The sequence below is a fragment of the Chiloscyllium punctatum genome, chromosome 15 (assembly GCF_047496795.1).
Source record: "Chiloscyllium punctatum isolate Juve2018m chromosome 15, sChiPun1.3, whole genome shotgun sequence".
Lineage (NCBI taxonomy): Eukaryota > Metazoa > Chordata > Chondrichthyes > Orectolobiformes > Hemiscylliidae > Chiloscyllium > Chiloscyllium punctatum.
In genome coordinates, this window is record NC_092753.1 from 94,003,891 (window position 1) to 94,023,097 (window position 19,207).

The window sequence follows — 19,207 nt, forward strand, 5'->3', positions numbered from 1 at the left end:
TCTATTCAAATGGACTTAAACACTAACTTAATATCAGATTTGCTCAGCTAATAACATTTTCAAAAGCTGCTTTCGAAAGGATGTTGTGAAACTTGAAAGGGTTAAGAAAAGATTGACAAGGATGTTGCCAGGGTTAGAGGATCTGAGCTGTAGGGACATGCTGAATAAACTGGGGCTATTTTCATTGGAGCATTGGAGGTTGAGGGGTGACCTTACAGAGGTTTATAAAACCATGTAGGGCATGGATAGGGTAAATAGACATGGTCCTTTCCCTGGGGTGGGGGAGTCCAAAACTAGAGGGCATAGGTTAAAGGTGAGAGGGACCTAAGGGGCAACATTTTCATACGGAGGGTGGTGTGTATATGGAATGAGCTGCCAGAGGTGGAGGCTGTTACAATTACAATTACAAAGGCATCTGGATGGATATTTAATTAGGAAGGGTTTAGAGGGATATGGGCCAAATGCTGGCAAATAGGACTAGATTTATTTTAGATAACTGGTTGGCATGAACGAGTTGGAGCAAGGGGTCTGTTTTTGTGCTGTATATGTCTATAACTCAAGTATGTTTTTCACTTAGCATTTGAATACAGCACGAAGAGGTAAATTGTCAAAATATTGTCTTTTCTCTGAATTTTGTTTGATTCCACTCCTGTGAAGAGCACAGGCTTGTTTCACATCACTGCCAAATAAATGCAACACTGGATCACTAAACCAAAGCCTTAAATCTGGCTGTTTGGGTAAATGTAAAAGATTCTTAGTGTCAGTTTTGAGAAAAAGCTCTACATTTTCTGGAAGAACATTGCTTCTTTGTCTGGCGTGGACCACAACAGACTAAAATGATATCTGATGCATGTTTCACTTTGCCGCTGTTGTCTGCCAACGGTAATGACACTGGGAAGATGAGGCAACATGGTAATGTCACTGAACAGGGAATCTAGAAGGCAAAAGTGAGGACTGCCCATGCTGGAAACCACAGTCTAGATCAGAGTGATGCTGGAAAAGCACAGCAGGTCAGGTAGCATCCGAAGAGCTGGAAAATCGACGTTTTGGGGAGAAGGTAGCAAAGAGTACAAGCGGATAGGTGGGAAGGGAGATTGGCAGGTAGGACAGGCCATGAGGAAGGCTGGAGCTGGGGTAAGGTGGGGGGAGGGGAAATGAGGAAACTGGTGAAGTCCACATTGATGCCCTGGGGTTGAAGTGTTTTGAGGCGGAACATGAGTCATTCTTCCTCCAGGCGTCGGGTGGTGAGGGAGCGGCGGTGAAGGAGGCCCAGAACCTGCATGTCTTCGGCAGAATGGGAGGGAGAGTTGAAATGTTGGGCCACGGGGCAGTGAGGTTGATTGGTGCGAGTGTCCCAGAGATGTTCCCTAAAGCACAGTGCGAGGAAGCGTCCACTCTCTCCAATGTAGAGGAGACCACAGCGGGAGCAACGGATACAATAAATGACATTGGTGGATGTGCAGGTGAAATTTTGATGGATGTGAAAAGGCTTCTTTGGGCCTTGGATGGAGGTGACAGAAGGTGTGGGCGCGGGTTTTGCAGTGGCAGGGAAAGGTGCGAGGATGGGAGGGTGGGTTGTTGGGGGGGCAAGCGGTATCTAGAAGCCTAGACTAATGTTCTGGAGACATGGGTTGGAATCCCACCACACAGATGGTAAAATTTGATTTCAAGATGTCTGGAATTAAAAGGTAACCTAATGGAGGCAATGCAAATATGACCAATAACTGGGAAAAATAAGTCTGATTCACTGAAATCCTTTAGGGTATGTCATCATTACCTGGTCTGGCCTCAATGTGACTTCCATAGTTTGAATCATGTGGTTTTCCCTTCATGGCCCTTTGAAACTGACTTGAAAGCCACTAAGTTGGGTGACAAATGTTGACCTAGTCAACATTGCCTAAGAGAAAGTGAGGACTGCAGATGCTGGAGATTAGAGCTGAAAGATGTGCTGCTGGAAAAGCGCAGCAGGTCAGGCAGCATCAAAGGAGCAGGAGAATCGACGTTTCGGGCATAAGCCCTTCTTCCTTATGCCCAAAACGTCGATTCTCCTGCTCCTTGGATGCTGCCTGACCTGCTGCGCTTTTCCAGCAACACATGTTTCAGCTAGCCAACATTGTCCACAACCCATATGTATTTCTGCCCACAAGGTAAGCAATGTGCACACTGCCAGCTCGGCTATGCTTGGTTAATGTATGTTTTCAGGTTATTTTCTCGCTTCTTTATGTTCATCTACCTTAGTTAAATAGCCTTTGGGTAAGAACAGTGACGCCTCTTTCTTACTGTAAGAAAGGCAGTCTTACCTTGATAAATGCTGATTTTAATACTTTTTCTCATTGTGTTCTCTCCTGCTGTTCTCTGGGGAATGCAATTTGCCAGATTAACCCCCTCACATTGAGTGACTTTTCTTAAGAGGTGAACTTGGACAATGAGTAACTACTTGACAGTAAGAAAGAGGCATCACTGTTCTTACCCAATATCACTTTCCAAGAACAATTACTGGATATGACTCAGAAACCAGAACCTTGGCCAGTTACCCACAACTTGGCCAATGGGTGTTCAAGCAAATTGAAAGACACACATTGCAATTAACTAAATCAACATACAGCAACTCAGATCTATAGACTTCTGGTCTACACCAGCTCAGTTATTAATGCACAAAATTGTGATGTTTAATGATGAGTAATCTCCATAAAATTACATGATACTTAGAGTACGGGAGGAGAGTATTCATTCCCCGGTGGCTACTTATGGTCCAATTAAGCCACCCTACACCATGGAATCCTGCATAAATATCTTTCTAATCCTTCATTCTTCTTGTGTTTACTGAGATTAGATTCCCTACTGTGTGGAAACAGGCCCTTCGGCCGAGCAAGTCCACACCGACCCTACGACGAGTAACCCACCAAGACCCATTTCCACTGACTATTGTACCTAATACTATGGGCAATTTAGCATGGCCAAATCACCTGACCCGCACATCTTTTGATTGTAGGAGGAAACACACGCAAATATGGGGAGAATGTACAAACTCCACACAGTTGGTCGAACCCGGGTCCCTAGCGCTGTGAAGCAGAGGTGCTAACCACTGAGCCACCATATTGCCACCTTTGTGTGACCTTAAATACATCTCTCCCAAATGTAGAACGATTTGCTGCAATCCCAGCACCGAACAGTTGCAGTTCACCTTTTAGGCTATTGACCAGGTTACTTAATTTCTTTGCTCATTTCTAGCTACTGTTCCCCATCAAGCCACCCTGTTCACATACCTTTCCAATCGTTGCTGCAATACTGTAAGGTGGTCTTTCAGCCTTCGTATCTCTTCCCGTTTGATCCTGGTGATTTCTCGGTTTTTGTCCATGTACCTGTATTTTTAAATAAATATACCATTTATTCAAGGAGGAAATAATCTCATTCCCTGACATACAGGACAGAGGAGGACATTTGATTCATTGTACCTATGCTAGCTCTTTGAAAGAGCTAACAAGTAAGCCCCAGTCCTTCCCCTAAAGCTCTGCAATTTATAACAAAAAAATGTAATCTCCTTTTGAAAGTTGCGAATGAAACCGTTTTGGAGAGTGGCAGCCTCCCAGTTATGAGCAGGTTCCACTCCTGAGTACACTCGTTAAGTCAGATTGTACGCAAGTTGGAGCACAACGCAGCACAATACAAAATGTCAATTTGTAAGAACGATTGAGAGCTCGCTGTCTGATCTTAAAATTAATGGAAAAATATCTTGCTAATAAATATGAGCTTTCATAAGTGGGGGACCCCCTGCAGTTCTTTTCCCAAGTCATCATAACTCATTGTGCAAAAACAAAAATTATATCCACCCAAGCTAATTTGGTGATGATTGTAAATCCAAATCCCCGGTTCCTGACACAGCTGCCTATGAAAAGTTTGTTTACAATGTGCTCTTTAACTAAATTTTTTTAAAATGTAAAGTAAAATGTAGCAAAGGTGAATATATAATTGAATTGCCAAACCAAAATCTGCGTTGCGAAATAGTCGCAGACTGATGACATTTGATTTACAGTGTATGTGAAGATGTCAAATTTTATCTGATAATGCTCTCAGCATCATATAATTACATGAAAGTAGTATATCATTTTATGTTGCTGCTGTTACAGTTTCATAACAATGATTTTTCTAAAAATACCAGGCTGTTTTATTCGATATCCATTCTCAAAGTTGAGTACAAGGCTGCTGTACCTGTCCATGTATAAGACAGATGGAAATTCCAATTTGTGATGGATCTTCTCAGGCCTTCCCAGAGCTTGGTTAAACTCAAATCTGGAAAGTTCGAAGGTTAGGACGGGTGGGAGTGCAGTAAACCAATGCTGTGGGAACAGAAGACAAATAGTGTTAGCAACAAAAAACAACGCAATCATTTTTGCTTTGGTCGGGGAGGTGGGGGATGGTGGGGAAGCTTAAGGTAGCTCTGGGAACCATAACTCTCACAAAAGGTGCAATGTTACTTAGTGGCTGTGAACTTCACATCCGTTTGGTGTTGTAGTAGTTAAAGAGCACATTGCTAAAAAATTATAAACCAGGCAAATATTTTGTTAATTAGGTTTGCTCGTGACAAATCTTGCACTGTGAACATTGCTCAATAAACAGCCAACTTTCTATTCATGTTGGGTAACAGTGTAGAACCACAAATCCAGTTGTTGTGGAGCAATTCAAGGCTAATCCTATTATCAAACTATCTTCACTCACGTCAATACATAATTTCTTCCCAACATTTTATCCATGTTTCCTTTGCACGATGAATTCTTCCTTCAGTAACATAGCATCTTCTGCTCTCGCAACAATATGCATCAAGAAATTTCATGAAACCATTTTTCACTTTGTGAAAATGTTATGCAGCCAAACCCACATCTTGGACAGATGGAATACTTATCCCTTCATTATTCTATTAAAACTCTTCATAATCCAAAAGATTCATTTATGCATTTGAGTTTTGTCTTTGTGCAATTGGGATTAATAGAATTATAATTTACCATGTGTTTCAAAATCTTTAAATGTGTGTTATATGCAAATAGTTTGCTTTAAGAAATGCATTGACAACTATGTTGCATTTCTTGAGAGAAGCCTTCAGAGTGTCTTTGGAATACTCCGTTTGTCCTTCTCTCATTTTGAGTACCTTTTTTTAAGCTGGGTGAAGACGATTTGCTTTGTCAGTCGGACTCAGGCATCCTGAGCACTTGTCCAGCCCAGCGGAGTTGGTTTCAGATGATCATGGCCTTGATGTTGCTGCTTGTCAGCTGCTTCAAGGATGCTGATGTTAGTATGCCTGCCCAACCAGCTGATGCACAGGCTCTATCTCAAACAGCGCTGAATGTGCTTCTCAAGGGTTTTTAGGTGGTGTTATATTTCTGGTGAAGTGCCAGATGACTGGAATTTTAGCTAATGTGATTTCTTTTTTCAAGCAGGGCAGTAGGGATAATTACAGATCAGTTAGTCTGACATCAGTGGTAGGGAAATTAGTGCAAAAAAATTTGAGGAACAGGATTAATTAACACTTGGAAAGAATGAGATAGGATGGATTTCTTAGAGGGAGATCCTGTTTCACTAATTTAATAAAATTTTTGAAAAGGTGATCTTTTATATTGAGGAGGGTTGTGCAGTTGATGTAATTTACATGGACTGCTGTAAGGGCTTTGCCAAGGTCCCAAATGGAAGCCTTGTCAAAAAGGTAAGGACCCATGAGATCCAAGGCAAATTGGCAACCTAGATCCAAACTTGGCTTACAAATAAGAGGCAAAGGATAATGGTGGAGGGTTAATTTTGTGATTGGAAGCCTCTGATCAGTGATGTATCAATGGGATCAGTGCTGGACCCTTGCTGTTTGCCATTATATTAATAATGTAGATGTGTGTGTAGAAGGTATAAATATTAAGTTTGCGGATGACACGATAATTGGAGTTGATGATATTGAGGATGATGGCCTCAGGCTACAGTTTGATATTGATTAGCTGTTAAACTGGGCAGACGAATGGCAGATGGAATTTAATCCTGATTTTGGGAGGCCTATGAAGGGAAGGATAGAAACAATGAATGATAGGTCCCTAGGGATTACTGAGGAACAATGGGACCTTGGTGCACAAGTCCATAGATCCCTGAATGTAGACAGGTTGGTTGAGGCAGCATACAGAATGTTTATCCTCAATAGCGGGGGCATAGAATATAGGAGCATGGAAGCTTTGTTATAACTTCATAAAACATTGGTTGGGCCACAGATGGAATACTGAGTGCAGTTCTGGTTGCCACACTATCAGAAGGACTTGAGTGCACTGGAGAGGGTGCAGAGGATATTGGCTAGGATGTTTCCTGGGTTGAAAAGTCTCAGTCATGAGGAGAGACTGGATAGGAGCAGAGGAAGCTGAGGGAGGATCTGACTGAGGTATACAAAATTATGAGAAATGTAGACAGGGTAGATTTTATTTTCCACTATGGCAGACTTGCCTCAGACCAGAAGGTACAAGTTTGAAGTGAGGAGTAAGTGGTTTAGAGATGAGGGAAAGATTTTCACTCAGAGCATGACAAAATTATGGATCAAGCTGCCTGAGGGTGGTGGACACAGATATTCTCGCAACATTTAAGCAGCATCTGGATGAGCATTTAAATGTCAAGGCATAGTAGGCGACAGACCAAGTGCAGCTAAATGGAATTAGTGTAGTTTGGTGTTTGTTGGTCAGCATAGATATGGTTGGCCGAAGGTCCTGTTTCTATGATTTATGGCACTATAAAGAAGTGCCAGAAAGTCTAGAAGCACGGCAGATAATGTAATCACTAGGCCCAGATAGGGTGCATTCAAGATTGCTGAGAGAGGGACGAGAGTAAATTGTGGAGCCCGAGGACTGGAGCACTACAAATGTGACACCATTGTTTAAAAAAAAGGCAAAGATAACCCAGGAAACCTGTTAGCTTGACATCATTGGAAGGGAAACTGATGGAAACTATATTATGAGCTAAAATAAATATAAGATTATACGATTCTTGGATTTATAAATAGAGACATAGAGAATAAAGCAAGGAATTGATGCTACATCTCTACAAATCATTGCTCAAACCACATGTGGAATATTGTGTTCTGTTCTGGCCACCTTATTTAAGGAAGCATGCTAAAGCCCAAGAGAGTGCAAAGGAGATTTACGAGCACGATACCAGGAATGAGGGATTTTCAATAAAAGGAAAGATGAGAGAAATTGAGCTTAATCTTCTTTGCTACAAGGAGAATAACAGATGACCTTACTGAAGTGTTCAAAATTATAAACAATTTTGACAGGGTAAGAGCGGATTTTCTGTTTCCACTAGTTGGCATATCAGCAAGACAGCTGGAATGAAATGGGAAGAACCTTCTTCACTCAGGCAGTTGTTAGGATTTGGAATACACAGAGTGTGGTGGAGGTGGTTAGAGTCGTGGAGATGTACAGCATGGAAATAGACCCTTCGGTCCAACCCGTCCATGCCGACCAGATATCCCAACCCAATCTAGTCCCACCTGCCAGCGCCCGGCCCATATCCCTCCAAACCCTTCCTATTCATATACCCATCCAAATGCCTCTTCAATGTTGCAATTGTACCAGCCTCCACCACTTCCTCTGGCAGCTCATTCCACCGTCTGTGTGAAAACGTTGCCCCTCAGGTCTCTTATATATCGTTCCCCTCTCACCCTAAACCTATGTCCTCTAGTTCTAGACTCCCCAACCCCGGGGAAAAGACTTTGTCTATTTACCCTATTCATGCCCCTCATAGTTTTGTAAACCTCTATAAGGTCACCCCTCAGCCTCCGATGGTCCAGGGAAAACAGCCCCAACATGTTCAGCCTCTCCCTATAGCTCAAATCCTTCAACTCTGGCAACATCCTTGTCAATCTTTTCTGAACCCTTTCAAGCTTATGCCCGAAACGTCAATTCTCCTGCTCCTCGGATGCTGCCTGTCCTGCTGTGTTTTTCCAGCACCACAGTTTTCAACTCCACACAAAGGCTGCCTTGCTGATCTTTGAGGGGCCCTCTTCTCTCCCTAGTTACCCTTTTGTCCTTTATGTATTTGTAAAAACTCTTTGGATTCTCCTTAAATCTATTTGCCAAAGCTATCTCATGTCCCCTTTTTGCCCTTCTGATTTCCCTCTTAAATATACTCCTACTTTCTTTATACTCTTCTAAGAATTCACTCAATCTCTGTTGTCTATACCTTATATATGTTTCCTTCTTTTTCTTAACCAAATCCTCAATTTCTTTAGTCATCCAGCATTCCCTACACCTACCAGCCTTTCCTTTCACCCTAACAAGGATATACTTTCTCTGGATTCTCTTATCACATTTCTGAGCGCTTCCCATTTTCCAGCCATCCCTTTACTTGCAAACATCTGCTGAATCTGCTTTTGAATGTTCTTGGCTAATACCATCAAAATTGGCCTTTCTCCAATTTAGAACTTCAACTTTTAGATCTGGTCGATACTTTTCCATCATTATTTTAAATCTAATAGAATTATGGTCGCTGGCCCCAAAGTGCTCCCCCGCTGACATCTCAGTCACCTGCCCTGCGTTATTTCCCAAGAGTAGGTCAAGTTTTGCACCTTCTCTAGTAGGAGGTTCCAAATGAGGTTTCAAAAGTGACCTGGAACATATTTGATAATAACAAATTAATAGGGCTGGAGAATGGGATTAGGTGTGTAGTCCTTTCAGGAACCAGTACAGACATGATAGACCAAATGACCTCCTTCTGTACTGTAAGATTCTATTGTACACCTGAACTCTCACCTGCATTTGGAAATTCTGACTAGCCTTGCCATGCATTTCACAACATTGAAGGCCCATAGTCCTTGTACTCAATCGAACCAAACTGCAAACAATTATCAGGGCAGTCCAACAGCCTGAGCAGATAACTTGATGAAATAAAATATGAGCAGACAAATTAGGACAGGAGTAGGCTATTAAGTTGCTTGAACAACTCAATAAGGTTTTGGCTGCTCAGATGGTAGTTTCCACTGAAACTCCACTTTCCTGTCAACCCCAATAACTTTCTACTGGTGCTAGTCAAGAGTACAGCCACTTCTGCCTTAAAAATACTTAATGCACCATTTCTACCTGGTGAGGAATGTTCCACTGAATTCAAAACCAACACTTCCCCAGTCTTAAATAGGATGTGAGGATCACTAACCAATGCTAGCATTTGGCAACAAAATCTAACTGCCCTCGAGAAGCTGGTGAAGAGCTGCCTTAGAGTCACAGAGATGTACAGCATGGAAACAGACCCTTCAGTCCAACTTGTCCATGCCGACCAGATATCCCAACATAATCTAGTCCCATTTTCCAGCACTTGGCCCATATCCCTCCAAACTCTTCCTACTCATAGACTCATCCATGTACCTTTTAAATGCTGTAATTGTATCAGCCTCCACCACTTCCTCTGGCAGCTTATTCCATACATGCATCACCCTCTGTGTGAAAAAGTTGCCCCCTTAGGTCCCTTTTATATCTTACGTCTCTCACACTAAACCTATGCCCTCTCGTTCTAGGCTCCCTTACCCCAGGGAAAAGATCTTGCCTATTTATCCTATCCATGCCCCTCATGATTTTATAAATCTCTATAAGGTCACCCCTCAGCCTCCGATGCTCCAGAGAAAACAGCCTCAGCCTATTCAACTTCTTCCAATAGCTCAAATCCTCCAACCCTGGCAACATCCTTGTAAATCTTTTCTGAATCCTTTCAAGTTTCACAACATCCTTCCGATAGAACTGCCTTCTTTAATCATTCTGGTCTTTACTACATAGGGACATACTAGTATGAGTTCCAGAATATTTGACCGAGTCACAATGATGGAACAGCAATATCGTTTCAAGTCAGTCAAGTGTATGCAAGTGGAACCTGCAGGTGATGGCATTCCTATTCATCTTTTACCTTTGTCTTTCTAGCTGGTGGAGCTCATGGGTTTGAAAACTACTAACTAAGGAGCCTTGGTGAGTTACTGCACTGCATCTTGTAGATTTTATACTCTGCTGCTACCAAGTGTTGTTTTGTTCTCCTATCTCTCATAAAGGTCAACATCTTTTCACATCCACCTGTCAAGTCCCCTCAAATCTCGTATGTTTCAATAAGATCACCCCTTATTTTCTAATGTCCAATGGATACAATTTTAACCTGGCCAACTTTGGCCTGTTAAGATTACCCCTCGACCCAGATATCAGTCAAATTGACCTTCACTGAACTGCCCTCCCTTCAATAAGGGGATCCAAACTATACACACTACTCTGGATGTGGTCTCACCAACATCTTGTGTAACTGTACTTTGATATTCCACTCCCCTTGCAATAAACCATAATTGCTCCATTTGCCTTCTTAATCACCTGCCGTGCCTCTGTGCTAACTTACTGTCATCTTATGCTAGGGGACATCCAATTCCACTGTATTGCAGAGTTCTGCAATTTCTCCTCAATTTAGGGTAAGAATTTTGTTCCCCCTTACATGAAAATAGATCTGAGACTGCAAGGCCATAAATGATCTTATAGAAATGTGGAACAAGTTTTAAGGTTCCTATAGATTTCAAGAACTCCCATTATCTATTAATTAATGGTTCTTTTAAGAATCCAGATATTTCAAATGTTTCAAAGCTGTTCAACCTCTTGGCAGTAGCTTAAGGTCAGGTCACCTTCATTAAGTCACTCACATCATCAGTGGAATGCAACACTTTGTGACGTATTTAAAACCTCGAAACATTATTTTTTGCCAAATGGTAACCCCATCATTTCAGGTACAAACAGAGAGTGTGCCTTTGAACAAAAGAAGAACTGCCTTAAAATTACCTTTTTTTTTAACCGTTTAAGATTTCCAGCATTGTGTTTTGTCTTAATAGCTTTACTATTATTCTTTCATGCAATATGGGAGTTGCAGGTCGGGCCAGCATTATTGCCCAGTATTAGATACCGTTGAGAAGGTGGTGCTGAGCAGTCTTCTTGAAACGTTGCACTCCATTTGGTTTAGGATATTTGCAATGGTGTTGAGGAGGGAATTCCAGGCTTTAGAATCAGAAACACTGAGAGAACAGTGATATAATTCGAAGTCTTGATGGTGAGGTGACTTGAAGGGTAACTTGCAGATAGTCATGTTCCTATCTATCTGCTGCCCTTGCCCTTCTAAGTGGTAGTCATCATGGGTTTGTGAAATGCTGTCTAAGGAGCCTTGTTGGACGTTTGCAATGCATCTTGTAGATGCTACACACTGTTGATACGGAGGGTTGGATCTGGAGGAGTGAACGCTTGTGGATGCAATGCCAATCAAATGGGTTGCTTTGTACTTGATAGTGTCAAGTTTCTTGAGTGTTGTTGAAGTTGCACCCATCCAGCTAAGTGAAGGGTATTCCATCACATTCCTGATGTACCTTGCACATAGTGGACAGGCTTTGAGAATCAGGAGATGAGTCATTCAGTACAGGATTCCTCATCGCCAACTTGTCTTTACATAGAGTGTGCAACTCTGTTTCTGGAGAATGGTATACTCCAATTTGTTGACAGTGGAGGATTCAGTGATGGTAATGTCATTGAAGGTCACGATGATAGCGAATTTTGCTTTTCGGAATGGTCATTTGTGACACTTGTATTACAGGAGTATTACTTGCACTTGACAGCCCAAACCTATGAACAAGAATAGGCCACTCAGCTCTTTAAGCATGCTCCACTATTCAATAAAATCAAGGTTGTTCTTATGCTAACCTCAATTCTGCATTCATGTTCATTCCTGCTAACCTTTTATCCTCTTTGTAATCAAGAATCTATTTACCTGTGCCTTAAAAATATTTCAAGATGCATCTACTGCATTTTGAGGAAGGGAATTCCAATGAAACTCAACTCACAGAAAAAAGTGTTTTCTCATCTCTGACTTAAATTGGCAAACCCTTATTTTTAAATTATGACCCCTACTTTTAGTTTATCCTAAAAGCTCTTGCGGCATTTGGTCCTCAGTATCTGAGGACTCAGGAATGGTGCTGAACATTGTGAACATCCACTTCTGACCTTATGGTGGAGGGAAAGTCATTGATGAAGCAATGATTATGACTGGGCCAACACCACATCCTGGAGAAACTCTTGCTGAGATGTTCTGGAGCTGAGATGACTGACCTTCAACAGCCACAACCATCTTTATGTATGCCAGTCATGGCCCCAACGAGCGGAGAGATTTCCTCCTAATACCCACTGATGTCAGTTTTGCTCTGTGATGCCATAACCAGTCAAATGTAGTCTTGACGTCAGGAACATCATTCTCACCTCACCTCTGGAACTCAGCTCTTTTGTCCATTTTTAAACTGAACCTGTAATGATGCACTGGTGCCCAGAGGTGACATCAGTGAGCAGGTTATTGCTTCGCAACTGCTGCTTGATAGCACTGTTGATGACACCTTCCTTACTTTACTGATGACTAAGGGCGTGGAAAGGGGCCAGGTTTGGATTTCTTCCCTTTTGTGTACATGACATATCTGATTAATTTTTCACATTGTCAGGTAGATGTCAGTGTTGAAGCAGCTTAGCAAGTTCTGCAGCATCTTCAATACTATTGCTGGAATGCTGTCAGAGCCTTTGCAGTATCTAATGCCCACTAGCCATTTTTCAGTATCATGAGGAGTGAACACAATTAGCTGAAGACTGTAATCCTTTGTTACAGTAATTCATGGCATCAATATTTATAGCAGGGAAAGATGACTTACATTAACCCAGCACTGTACACCAAACATGCTAATGAATTAACTTGGGGACAATGAAGTACCCTTCTGTGACAACGCACCTCTTGTCCAGACTTTGCAGAATTGGTGGAGTTTTCTGCCTGCAACGACTCAATCTCGCCTTCAACCATTGCAGCCTCTAAGCACTCATGAAGATCCTTAAATCCATTCACCTGCAATGGGTACTGTCCAAACATCTCCGAATTCTCAAACTTTTTCCCTAATGAGAAAGTAGAAGTTAGTCTCATAGAGTAAGATTTAGGTCTCAGAAATCAGTAAACATCCCCCCCTGCACCAAACACACACACGCACGCACATCCCATATGACAATCCAGGGAGCACAATTACAAGTACCTAGTTTGGGTATTAGATAAGTGCAGAATCAGACTTAGCAGTAACGTCAAGAATGTTAACATTTCGACACTACCCAGTTCTCAATTTACGTGTGCTGCTTTGTAATCCGATTTTCATGTGCCTTTCCAACTAGGATCACATAAAGAGATGTATTCTTCAATCCCATCAACAAGTCCTTGATTGGTAAGTGAAAAGGATGTTCTATATCAAACCTGAACTGCACGCGGCTTGGGAATGTTTGATGGGATGGGTAGAGGGAATTATACTCAGCATCTCACCCCATTCTATAGTTGACTTGACAATATTTGATTGGCACAGTGAAGAGGGAATTTACTCTGTTTCTAACCACATGTTGTACCTGCTCTGGGAGATGAGGACACTGATGAGGCGGGATCTTTAGTCCACATGTAACCTGTATAATACTTGCCCTAAAATATTCATGAGACAACTGAGATGGATTTTTAATCTAATTTTAATCTGTTATGTTCATGACAGCAGTGCTCAAGTGTTCAAAGTCTCACAAGACTCAACTAAACTTTCTTTCTTGGCTGAAAAAAATAAATCAAAATATAAGTGTCTGAAACAATAATTCAGATGAGTGGCCTGGCTGTCATGCTTCCAAATTTGATGGCACAAAGATAAATGGAATATTGGTATATAAAAAGGAGGACAATAAGTCATGATAAGGATGCAACGAGGCTTCAAAGGTATAGACGGGCAACCACCTGATGAAGGAGCAGTGTTCCGAAAGCAAGTGCTTCCAAATAAACCTGTTGGACTATCACCTGGTGCTGTGTGATTTTTAACTTTGTACACCCCAGTCTAACACTGGCACTTCCAAATCATAGATCCAATAAAATTGTAGGAAAATTGTGGAAGGTGAAGTGCAATTTAGGAATTATAAAGTTTTCCATTCCTCTTACCAAAATGGACAAGTAGATTTTTTTTAAATTTAAACATGCAAGACTGAAAAAAAGCTAGGTTTCTAAGAGATGCCAATGTTCTTGCAATAAATCTCCAGGTTAACAAGGAAGTTACAGAAAACAATGAGGTAGGTGCACGAAAACATTAGGTTTCAATGCAAAGGAGCAGACAGTAAGGATATAGTGTTGTATTTATATCAGACTCTGGAGAGGTCCAATGTACAGTTTTAGTCTCTTTATCTAAGCAAGGGTACAATTGGCTTAGAAGATATGTAGTAAGATTTACTGGGTTAATTTTGAGGAAAATGTTATCCTATTAAGGGTTTGCACAGAATGAACCTACATTCTCTGGAGATTATAAGTATAACAGATGATCTTACTGTTACACTTTAAACTGTCAAGTGGATTCAACAGCATGAGGGGTTGGAGAGTCCAGAACTAGGAGGTCCCAGGCTCAGGATAAGGGTCAGCTATGTAAAACTGAGATGTGTAGAAATTTCTTTACTTGGGAGTCTTCAGAGTGCTGTGAAAGCTCAGTCACGGAATACATTCAAGGCTATCGATATACTTTCGTACACTAAGAAATATGAGGATGCTGTGGAAGATGGAATTGACGTCTCAGTCCACCCATGGTCTTACAGAATGGCACAGCAGGCTTGTGCCATTCTAGCTCCTATTCACATTCTTCAAATTTTTTTCACAAGGTGGGCTTGACGTACATTACCTTCATGCATCCCCACAGCCAGGAACCGTCCATAGAAGAGCTCTACCATTGGGTTCTTTGGTTTTTCACCATCCCTGGCAAGAAAGAAACACTTCACTATACATACTAGCATAGCACTGGGGTAAGCAAGCACAGCATCTTCAGCAAGGCCGCAACCGTTCCACCCACCATGCCCGTCCCAGCTCTTTTATAGAGCTACCTGATGAGTTACATTTCACCCCCTCTTCATTCACAGCCCTACAAGTTACTCCTTTTCAACGAGTGTTTATTCAACTGAAAATTGCCGTAGAATCTGGTTCCAATGTACTTTCTGGTAGCTCAGAACACTTTCCAAATCATAACAATTTTTCTCTGAGTAAATAATTTCTCCTCTTCATTCTTTTGCCAATGATCCATTACCAGTGCCCACATTCCAGTTTCTGCATTCCATTCCATCCAATCCTGCCAAGTTATGAATGGACACAATGTGAAGTAAAGCTTTTGAAGAAATATTTTTGTTTTTTGCCTTGCTTTTTTTCTAGATTGTTCCTGGACAGCACCTTATGTTCTGACCTCCATTCTACTAGAAGTGCACTAAGGTCCACTATATAACATAGAACTAGAACACCAACTTGAACCCATAGGGTGAATGTCCTATTCTTGCGCTGGAAATTCAATGTGCTATAACTCAACATGAGACAAACATTGAGATCCCAATGCCTCATGTTCACTTGAAAGGCCTTATGTCTTATGGGAATTGCATAATTTTAGAGTAGGGTAGGGTGAAGAGGGGTTGGGTCAAGCTGGGAGGGGTAGTCAGAGGTTAGCATGTTAGGAGAGGTAGCGGGGTCAGGTTAGGGGCTTGTCATATTGGTGTGGGTAGTTGTGACAGTGTGAGTGAATGGTGGGTCAGTTCTGGGGTTCCTGAGGAGTTAATTAGGATTTTTCAGTTTAACATTTCTTGGATAACTCTTCAGCTAATTACCATTGAACTGTCCAAAGTCTTCAACCCTAAGTCAGAGGTCAGAAAGAGTAGGGGAATTATTTATCAGATGTTCAAACTGTCCAGGCGCCTCCCTTTGACATCAGTGGAGACTGGAAGATTTGGGCCAAAATTTTAATGACATTGGTTGGAGAGTAAAAATAACTTTTCCTCAAGTAATACATACTCTCCACCCGAGGGAGCAGACAGTCAGCCGGTTACGGTTTAATCAAAAGAATGGTACCTCAGAAAATGCACCATTCCCTCAACACAGCCTAATTTTGATCTCAAGTCTCTGCAGTGATTCTTGAACTCAATGCTTTGATAAATTGCAGGTTCATTGTTCCTTACAAGTGGAGTCACAGGTGCGCTGAGTAGTGAAGACAGTGTTTGGTATGCCTGCCTTTACTAGTCAATGCACTGAGTATAGGAGTTGCGAGGTCATGTTATGGCTGTACAGGTCATTGCTAAAGCCCCCTTTTGAAATACCGCATTCAATTCTCATCTCCCTGCTATAGGAAGGATGTTGTGAAACTTGAAAGGGTTCCAAAAAGGTTTACAAGGATGTTGCCAGGTTTGGAGGGTTTGAGCTATAGGGAGATGCTGAACAGGCTGGGGCTGTCTTCCCCATAAAATTATTCCAAGCTTACCTCTCTTCTTCAGTTTTCACTTGAAAGGCATCCTCTAACCAATCCAAAAGCTTATGTGTAAACTCACTCACATCTTGCTGTAGACAAGAACAGGGAAGGAAGGAACACTGAGTAAAAGACCAAACATCTGCATGATCTCTGGGAGGCACCTTTCTTCATTTAGCAAGATGCCTCACAGGAGCATAACCAAACAAAATTTGACACCAAACTAAATCGGGTGTTATCATGGCAGGTGACAGAAGCATAGTCAAAAAGTTGATTTGAAGGAGCTTCTTAATGGGGGAAGACAAATGGATTGTTTAGGGGACAGAATATCAGAGCTTAGGAACCCGGACCTAGAAGTTGGAAATATTATAATCAATCTCCACATCTAAATGATTAATTCAATTTTATGGTGAAAAGCTGTGGACCTAACGCTGACCGTTCTGGTACCAGCACAGTCACTGCTCATCAGTGATCTGTTTCTCAATCTATCCTAGTACAACATTCCCAATCTCATATTCTTGAAGTTTGTGTACTAACTCCCTGTGTGGGACCTTATCACTACTTCTGAAAATCCAAATCCACTACTGCTCTTGTATTTATGCTATAAGTAACATCTGCAAAAGTTTTATCAAACATTATCTTCCCTTCATAGATCCACATTGACTCTGCCCAATCATAATTTTCTTGGTAAACTGTCCTATCACATGCTTTGTAGTAGTCAGTAGAGAAAAAGTGATCTCTTCCCATAGTCAAACATCATACACTGATATTTAGTTCAACAGGTAAGAAATCATAAGCTAGATGAGTGCCAGTGGATTGCCAGCATGCAAATATTGCACATTAGTCTTTGGCTATTGATTTATCTAAAGTTCTGCTGGAAGCCAAACAAAATTTGGAGGAAATGAAACAGCTCTGCCATCAGTCTTTCATTCTCCTCACAAGATCGGGTAAGAAATGCACAAAGGGAGGGGAAGGAATGAGGTCAGCGGTAGCAATTGCGCACCTCTTATCCACAATCACTTACAGTTGGTATGGGAAATCAAAAAATGTCAACAGTGTGGTAGGGTTACATTCTCGTGGACTCCAGCATTTTCAGTAATCCCAATATATAATTTCTTTTTTGCTTATTTTTTATCATTATTTTCCTTTGCCGAGAAATGAAGAATTCCTTCCTGGTACATATAACTTTGCTGGCTCTGGTCCCACTGGAAATGCCTCTTCCTTTTGGACTTCACCCAAGAGATAACTCTATGCATGAACGACATAAGTGTTGGTTGTTTATTAAAAAAAAGGTCAATTCAGCTCTGATCAATTTTTTGCAGAAGCCTGTGAAAAGCAATCAGGAGTGGCTCTCCAAGCTGACCTCGTGTAAATAATGAGACCAATTGCAGTGCTCAGTTTGTGAGCTTAATGGAGAACATTGTAGGGACCTAATCTGAAGGGCTGAGTTGCAACCTGTTATGATCAACTGAACTATCAATTATAACAGCACGATGCAGATGTGGTATAAATTTATTGCACATTTTAATAATTTGAAATGTCTCGTGCATTGCTACCCAAATCTTACCTGCTGCAAGTCATTCGATTTGAAAGTATCCTTTAATATTTCCACAGCTCTTGAGGGATCCACATATTTCCGTTTGGAGCTAACCATTAAAGCAAACAGCTGTCTTAATTCACGCATAAAAGGAAGATTCCGTCGCTCCTGCAAATATTGGAGGAAAAATGAACTCAGACAATGCCAAAAACAGCTTGTTCATTAATGAAGACGATCCAAAGAGGTGGGGAAGGGGGACACAATATGAGACACACTCTGCCCACCACACATTTAATACAGAGGAGACCGCATAAAGAAAACTACACAATCTAGATAAGGAAATCAATTTGCAAGTGGATGGCATCCTCTGAACAATGCTGAGTTCTATCATACTTTTCTGAAATGATCATTTTTAAAAACAGCATGAAGAGTCATTGCATCGAGGCCATGTGAAGTCCAATCCCTTGGTACTGAGGTACTGAGAAACTGATGGGCTCTAGGAAACATAGAACATCTACTGCCAAGGTGGACAAATATTGCAGAAGCTTGCAAACATCTCCAGCTCTAAGCCACATCCTGAATTAGACGTGTATCTGCTGCTTCTTCACTATCGCTGGATCAAAACCTTTAAACTGCCAAATTAAGCCTGTGCATTGAGTGCACCACAATGAATGAAGCAGATCAAAAAGCAGCTCAGCACCTCTTCTCAGGAGCAACAAATTGTGCCTTGCTAACATGCCTGAGCACGGGTGAAAGCATAAACCAGTGAGCCGGTAACTTCACATGTAAACCACTGAGCCTGTAACTTCAGACATAAACCAGTGAGCCTTCAGACATAAGAAGCAATTTTCCTCCAAAAGAATAGGGAAGAGGGGCTAGAATGAAATTTAAATCATTTTTTGATTTGAACAACTGATTGTTTTAATCTCTATGTAGAAAGTGGTACCCTCTATTCTGCACCAGAAAGCCAGATGGCAAAGGATAGAACTGGAGCCAGTATTTACACACCTTCATAAACATTTATTTTCAGAAAGACACTATGAATATGTCTCCTAACCCATCGACCACAGTTTCAGTTCACAGTGGCTCTCATGAGTCCTCAGTTAATGCCTGCATTTATTCAAATACAATTTGTACAGGAAGGATTCCTTTTAAAATCACACACAGCCTGAGTAAGTTTCATGCCACTCCAAATTTCTCTCAGGATTTGAGAGTCTCCAGTCTAACCATGCTTACTGTAAAGACCAACTACAATATTTGATACAGCAGTTAACTCCTGGCTAGTTACCTGCTCTCAGTTACCAAGCAACAGCTGAGTAATTGGTAGGATATGTGCATAAATGCCATTAAAACAA

General features: G+C 41.4%; 1 protein-coding gene across 3 annotated transcripts in view; it reads right to left on the reverse strand.

Annotated features, from left to right (window-relative positions):
• usp25 (ubiquitin specific peptidase 25) overlaps positions 1 to 19,207 on the reverse strand; it is a 201,872-nt gene that overhangs the window by 94,575 nt on the left and 88,090 nt on the right. For all 3 annotated transcript variants that reach the window (XM_072585756.1, XM_072585755.1, XM_072585757.1), the window contains exons 7-12: positions 17,883 to 18,020; positions 16,331 to 16,407; positions 14,720 to 14,793; positions 12,781 to 12,938; positions 4,210 to 4,337; positions 3,267 to 3,362 (exon numbers count right to left, since the gene is read on the reverse strand). In XM_072585756.1, the coding sequence (XP_072441857.1) occupies positions 3,267 to 3,362; positions 4,210 to 4,337; positions 12,781 to 12,938; positions 14,720 to 14,793; positions 16,331 to 16,407; positions 17,883 to 18,020 (671 nt within the window). The remainder of the gene's footprint in view (positions 1 to 3,266; positions 3,363 to 4,209; positions 4,338 to 12,780; positions 12,939 to 14,719; positions 14,794 to 16,330; positions 16,408 to 17,882; positions 18,021 to 19,207) is intronic.